A 7,500-nucleotide genomic window follows, 5' to 3' on the forward strand; every position below is an offset into this window, starting at 1 on the left:
CTCAGCAAAAAATGACCTGAAGAACAACGAAATCTGTTTTCTTGGGTGTGCAGAACTTAAAATGTTTTGCTAAAGTGTTGCAGATGTTGCTCAGTACTTTTTGGATACTGGCAACTCTGTTTTGCTGTGTTGCTTTGGTCATGGTTGAATGACCAGTCTTATCTTGTCCTTTTGGGATTGAAGAGGATTTTTGATCCCATCATTTGATTTATCCGCAGTGCAGAAGTATGAAAGCCTCTTGAGTTTTGAGGCCAATTTATAGTTCAAACCACATAAGTCCCTTGAGGGAAAAAGTAATAAAGTCTGCAAAGAAATCAATGCAGGATACAGGTGTTATTCCTCAGGCTTAGTTTCCTGCTGTTTGTCTGAGGTGTGTAGTTTCACTCATGAACATGGAGAGCTGATTTGGGTTTCACATTTAAGGCCAGTGTGGTTTTGTTTCTGGAGATTAGTGTGTTCCAGTGACATTGTCCCCAAGGATGAGTGGAGTCTTTTGTATGAGAAGGTGTGACGTGAAAGGTGTCTCTTTTTCAGGCTTGACACCTTTACGTTATGCCATAGTGGTGTGTGTGTGTGTGTGTGTGTGTGTGTGTGTGTGTGTGTGTGTGTGTGTGTGTGTGTGTGTGTGTGTGTGTGTGTGTGTGTGTGTGTGTGTGTGTGTGTGTGTGTGTGTGTGTGTGTGTGACCTTGATGGTGAAAGCTTTTAGAACCCTCTTTCCCATCCAGCTAAAGCTCGTCTCCTCCTCCCCTTTCCCCCTTCTCTCTCTCTCTCTCTCTCTCCCTCTCTCTCTCTCTCTCTCTCTCTCTCTCTCTCTCTCTCTCTCTCTCTCTCTCTCTCTCTCTCTCTCTCTCTCTCTCCCTCTCTCGCTCACACATATGTCTTTCTCTCTCTCTCTTGTGTCGTCACTATTGTTTCTCTTTTCATCTTTCCATTTTCTATCTTTCTGTCACATCCTTTATCTATTGTCACTCTCCATCCATCTGTCTTTCTCCGGTTGTCTTCATTTCTCTTTCCCTTCCTCATCTCCTCATCTCTCCATCTCACTGCTCAAGTGTTGCCGCGGTGACAGCTCAGCCAGACTTCGATGTCGTTTGTCACAGCCAATTGGCTTCTGGGGCTGATGGGACAAAACAGTTTTTGATTGGTTTCCAAAGTGGCCCCGCAAATCAATCGGACTTCATGCCAGCTCCAATCTGTGACAGTTAATGACCGAAAACATGATATGGGAGAAGGAAAAAAAGAAAGAGAAAAGACATGTTATTGGCATATTATTGGACTGGAAATCTTCATACAGATGGGTATGGAAAGGAACCAGCTTTTTCTTTCGAGCATGATGTATCACATCCAAAAAAACAGTTCCACATGTGAAAGTGGAGCCGGTTATTTTAGTGTTTTTTGACAGCAGTCTTGGTGACACACTATACAGTTTCAAAAGATGATGGACAGCAAGGGAGGGAGAGGAAATATGCTCAATTTCACTTTCAGTGCAATAGATATTTTAGACTTTCTTGTGTTGGGGTCAACTAGCAAACCTACTGACTGAGTCTGTGTGTACGTCCTAGTCTGTCAGGCAGACTGTTTGCCGGTTCTGTTTTTTGAAGGTATCATATGCCACGTCTAATCTTTGTGTGTGTGTGGGTGTATGAGAAAAAAAGAGATGGTGTATGTGCTGCAGTGTGAATGAGAGAGAACCTCTGCAGCGGGGTCATTTCACGTGAAATCAGACGCTTTGGGACCCGACCGATCCGGATTTCAATCATACTTGGTGTGCCTTTTTAGTAGCAAGGTAGCACCCCAGAACTGCTTTGGTTTGAATCTGACACTAATATTAAGGGAGAAACAGACTAGGAAAGGTTCACATTTTAGGGTAGGACACTATACATTCAGCCTTGAATATATCAGTCAGTGTTAGTCACAAAAAGATGCCTGTGGTGTTATTTGAAAGCTCTTTTCTGGCTCTACATATTACACAATCAGCTTGGAATACAACAACTCTCAGAATATGAATTATGATAAATTGAAAAATTAAAAATTGAATATCTAAAAAAACTATATTTTAAAATGGCCAGTTCCTTGTCCAAACGTAGCCGGCAATGTCATTAGCAACACCTCAAATGCTGGTGTTCGGTTCTTTATTCATTTCAGAGAGAATTTGACTCACAAATATGGCATCATACAGACCACTTACTAATAATATGGTAATACCATAGTAGCATCACATGACAAAACAAAAACAAAACAAAAATGGTCAGTTTCCATGGTCCCAGGTTTCAGAAACTAAGGCAGATGTCCATTTATACACACCAAATGATGATATGCGAATGTTTGAACATTCCTTCTCTGTGTACCTGTGTCATCTTCCCTTTACCGTACTTTAAAGAGATAATCAATGGCTACACTCTCATTTTGTACTCTACCAGTGCATTTGAAGCAGCAGCTGTGTCTTTTGTAGATAATGTATAAGTACGTCCCGTTGCAGTTACAGGTTCCACTACCAGAAGCACATCCTGATGATCCATGACAAGTCTATCTGGTCTGAAGGGAAAAGTGAAGGATGGAGATGGTCCATGAAGATGCAGGAAGTTCAGTTTCACCTCTCCAGTGCTCGGCATACATTCCTCAACACATGCTAGCCACCAGTTGCCATCATATACAGCTACAACATACCCTTTGATGCTTGAAAATGTAACACATTCCAGATTCAAACCAATGCAGTTCTGGGGTGCTACCTTGCTACTAAAAAGGCACACCAAGTATGATTGAAATCCGGGTCAGTCGGGTCCCAAAGTGTCTGATTTCACGTGAAATGACCCAGTGGCTTAAATGGATTAGCCAGAACGAAATGCTTTGGAGGTAATTATTTGGATGGTTGGGCCTATATAGGTTGACCGGAGATCAAAATCATGTTGAGCAGATGTTATATGAGAAAGTTCGATGTCACCACTGTAGCCGGATTGCGTTTTTCATGGATTGGCTTCCGGCACATCAGTTTGCAGATACAAAACACCTCTGCCAAAATTCCAAACATCATACTTAAAGGGGTATGCCACTATTTTGGGGCTTAATACAGTTAAAATCGTTGGCTCTGGTTTATAAAGGTGGTAAAGTGTCTTATTTTTCATGTGAAGCGTTGTCTTGCTTTAAGACAAGTTAAAACAGGGAGTATGCCACTAAGCTAGTGAAAGTCAAAGCATTGCTACATCCTACACGGATCCATTGACTTTCACTAGCTTAGCGACATGCTCCCTCTTTTAACCTGTCTTAAAGCAAGACAACGCTTAACATGAAAAATAAGACACTTTACCACCTTTGTAAACCCCAGCCAACGATTTTAACTGTATTAAGCCCCAAAATAGTGTCATACCCCTTTAAAGTACAGAATGTAGATGGGCCCTAAATACAAACCAACATTTTTTGAGTTCTTCATGTCTTCTGACAGGATTTGCAGAATGACACATTTGTGCTAACTGTTTCAAAGTTCCAGGCAATGACGTTGTTGATGTGAACGTTTGTTGTGTCGTGGCGTCTCTCTTCACCAGGCTGGCGAGGCGTCTCAAACAGAGACGGTATCTGAGGAGAACAAGTCTCTGATCTGGACGTTGCTAAAGCAGGTGCGGCCGGGCATGGACCTCTCCAAAGTGGTGCTGCCCACCTTCATCCTGGAGCCCCGCTCCTTCCTCGACAAGCTCTCCGACTACTACTACCACGCAGACTTCCTCTCAGAGTATGGCGCATTACATTATTATGGATAATACACGGGTGGTTTTGACCATATCTGTCTCTCTCTCTCTTTCTGTCTCTCTCTCTCTTTCTCTTTCTCTCTCTCTCTCTCTCTCTCTCTCTCTCTCTCTCTCTCTCTCTCTCTCTCTCTCTCTTTCTCCCTCTTTCTCCCTCTCTCTCTCTCTCTCTCTCTCTCTCTCTCTTTCTCCCTCTATCTTCCTCTATAATGAAACAAAGTAAAACAAATGTAAAAGTAAAACATGAAAGATGAACTCGAAACATGGTGGTAAATAAACATGTATGCATATGAGGTCAGTATATATAAAGATTGTAACAGACCCTTCACCAGCCTCCGGTGTGACGATCGACTGTGTTTTGTTGTGTGTCTCTGTAGGGCGGCGGCAGAAGATCATGCCTACAATAGGATGAAGAAGGTGGTGAAGTGGTACATCTCCGGCTTCTACAAAAAGCCAAAGGTAAACTGCCAGGACTGGATTAACGTCAGAGAGAGTAGAGAGAGAGAGGTTCCATTGGCCCATTGTTTCCGGGTTCTATTATTGGGGGGGAAATCCCCCTTTAGGCAGACCTAGGCAGACCTGAGGACTGTTCTATTCAATGCTAGGAGCATTATGACACGCCCCTTTAGGCAGACCGGAGCCTGGTCATGTTAGGTGCCCATAGCAACCTATTATGTTGGCATATCTCTATACTTAAAGAATCTCTGTTAACGTCATCAATGTTGTGTTGCATCTAACACCAGACTAAACACTAGCACTTTTTTGTATTAAAAAAGCCCATCTGGGAAACTTCAACTCCCATTGTCATTGTGACACATCACTCCACAGCAGACAATTGTTCACTGCACACTGCACACAGCGAAATTGCATGTTATGCCTCACCCGTATGGTGCCTTTTAGAACCAACACCAAAATATTGCATCCATTACATAACATTACATTACACTTAGCTGACGCTTTTATCCAAAGCGACAGTTATTTACAGGGACTTGTTACTGTCCCTGGAGTAATATGGTGATAGGTGCTTTGCTAAAGGACACTTCAGCCATGGATGGTGGTGTAGGGAGAGGTAAGGCTGGGATTCGAACCTGCAACCATTTGATCTTACTCCAAGACCACTGCCCTGACCATTAGACCACGGCTTGCCCCCGTCACTGCCGTCAGTGTTGTCGTTTGTCGTCAGTGTTGATGAATCATACTTACTGTTGTGTTTGTTGTGCTGTTTCCAGGGACTGAAGAAGCCGTACAATCCCATCATCGGGGAGACATTCCGCTGCATGTGGCTGCACCCCAAGACCAACAGCAAGACCTTCTACATCGCCGAACAGGTCAGTACAGAGTTGACCATCTCTTTGTAGTGCAGTAGCTGTGGTCAAGTGTGTGTGTGTGTGTGTGTGTGTGAGAGAGTGAGAGAGATCTACGGTACTACTTCCCACAAACGTATGAGAGAGAGAGAGAGAGAGATAGAGATAGTGAGAGCACGTTGATTAGAAGACTTTGGATACTGATGTTAACTCATTTCGTTTGGTGTTGTGTCCATGAATGGGTTTGTGCTACTGTACACATATTTGTACGCATTTCATGTAGCCATGGATTACATCCATTTGGATTAGATGTGGAACATCTGTAATCGTATGTATTTGTATGGATTGCATTCCCTATGGATTACATGCACCTCATCATCCTCGCTCTCCCTCCCTCCCTCCCCTCCCCGCAGGTATCCCATCATCCTCCAGTATCGGCCTTCTACGTGAGCAACAGGAAGGACGGCTTCTGCCTCAGTGGCAGCATCCTGGCCAAGTCCAAGTTCTACGGTATGACAGAAGCAGTGCACTTCTTCTGCTTTCATGAATTCAGATTAGCGGTAGAGTAAGATGTTTCATTGAAGATTGTTGAGTCCTCAGTGTAAAGGGCTGATATTCCAGCTGTGCCACAAACGAGACAAGTCGACTCAGTTCCGGGAACACAGAGCAATCCCAAGGGAAAAAGAAAAAGAATACAGTTACACTGCAGTGCTTCTGTGAGGACACGATGCAAGTGTGACTGCTCAGCTGTCAGGCATTTACTTGTAGATTTAAACATGGGTTTGACTTTATTGAAACTTTTCATGTGATGTGTCCAGCGTTCAGATCCAATGCTGCTAAGCACAGTAGATACAGGCACAAAATACAGTAATGCGGTTTGCTTACCTGGGACTGTAGTACAGCCATTCGCTCAGGTGTTCTCAAAAGACAAATCTGAAGGCGCACTGCACTGCCCCACTAAAATGATGCAGCCAACGCAATGCCACAAATTCTTTTCATCAGACTGTATTTTTATTTTCGTTAAATATAGAATGGTCATGTGACGGTGAGGGCCTAGTTCTTCATACTGTGCATATTTTCAGTGAGATGTTCTGGTGCAAAATGTTCTTTCTGTGCAAAATGTTCTTTCTCTGGAGCTCTTGGTGTCCTCTACAGCAGCACTGACTGTTGTCCAAACGTGTGCCCGCAGGGAACTCTTTGTCGGCCATCTTGGATGGGGAGGCGCGGCTCAACTTCCTCAACAGGGGAGAGGACTACGTGATGAATATGCCCTACGCACACTGTAAAGGTGCGCCTGTGTGTGTGTGTGTGTATGTTTGTGTGTCGAAGCACACGTTTTTTTAAATGTAGAACTCATTCAAACCATTGTCTGTGTGTTTTTTGTATGATTGTATTGTACTTAATGCAAAAGCCTTCAAATATTAAAATCCTCCCCCTCTTCCTCGTTTTCCACCTCCCTCCTATCCTCGTTCTCTTCCTCCTCCTCTCCCCTCCTCCACCCCTGCCTCCTCCTCCCCCTCCTTTCTCCTCATCCTCCTCCTTTCTCCTCCTGTTCCTGTTCCATGTAGGTATCCTGTATGGGACCATGACTCTGGAGCTGGGTGGTCAGATCACTGTCACCTGTGAGAAGACTGGCTACAGCGCCCAGCTGGAGTTCAAACTCAAGGTACTGAAACAAGAGGAGATGGTTTGTGTGCGGCCGTGTGCGTGTGCGTGTGCGTGTTCGTGTGTGTGTGTGTGTGTGAGAGAGAGAGAGAGAGAGAGAGAGAGAGAGAGAGAGAGAGAGAGAGAGCGAGAGAGAGCGAGAGAGAGAGAGAGAGAGAGAGAGAGAGAGAGAGAGAGAGAGAGAAGGTGCTTGTGTGTGTGTCTGTTTGTCTGTTTGACAGAGATCGTGTGTGTGTGTGTTCATTATGCTTTCAACTCTGCAATTGTTGGTGTCCTCCTGCCTGAATATATTTTGTGTATTGCCTTGAGTGGCATTTTCGCTCTGGTATACCACAGGCATATCGGGAAGTACACAGACATTAGGGAGGGTTATCTCAGCTAAAAGGGCAACTTTAAAGGCCACTGCAAAAGGCACGTCACATCTGTGACAGCACACACACTGATGGACCCCTAGCTTGCCTAATTATTGAAACTTCCGGAACAGCTCCTCTAACAGTGAACAGAGCAAAGACACATTCTGACACACAAATACATGTACACACACACACTGTATACAGTACACATATGTGTACACTGTCTTGCAGACTCAAACACAACATACATTATCCTGACTGGGTAGGCATGTAGGCACTGTCATTTCTGTAGGATGTGTAATAGAAGGTCCTGTATGAGGGGGCGTACACACACACACACACACACACACACACACACACACACACACACACACACACACACACACACACACACACACACACACACACACACACACACACACACACACACACACACACAC

General features: G+C 44.3%; 1 protein-coding gene across 5 annotated transcripts in view; it reads left to right on the plus strand.

Moving 5' to 3' along the window:
- osbpl8 (oxysterol binding protein-like 8) overlaps positions 1-7,500 on the plus strand; it is a 201,293-nt gene that overhangs the window by 177,910 nt on the left and 15,883 nt on the right. For all 5 annotated transcript variants that reach the window (XM_063217159.1, XM_063217160.1, XM_063217161.1 and 2 more), the window contains 6 exons: positions 3,541-3,725; positions 4,116-4,197; positions 4,968-5,066; positions 5,456-5,552; positions 6,232-6,330; positions 6,611-6,708. In XM_063217159.1, coding sequence (XP_063073229.1) covers positions 3,541-3,725; positions 4,116-4,197; positions 4,968-5,066; positions 5,456-5,552; positions 6,232-6,330; positions 6,611-6,708 — 660 coding nt within the window. The remainder of the gene's footprint in view (positions 1-3,540; positions 3,726-4,115; positions 4,198-4,967; positions 5,067-5,455; positions 5,553-6,231; positions 6,331-6,610; positions 6,709-7,500) is intronic.

Source organism: Engraulis encrasicolus, chromosome 15 (assembly GCF_034702125.1).
Source record: "Engraulis encrasicolus isolate BLACKSEA-1 chromosome 15, IST_EnEncr_1.0, whole genome shotgun sequence".
Taxonomy (NCBI): domain Eukaryota; kingdom Metazoa; phylum Chordata; class Actinopteri; order Clupeiformes; family Engraulidae; genus Engraulis; species Engraulis encrasicolus.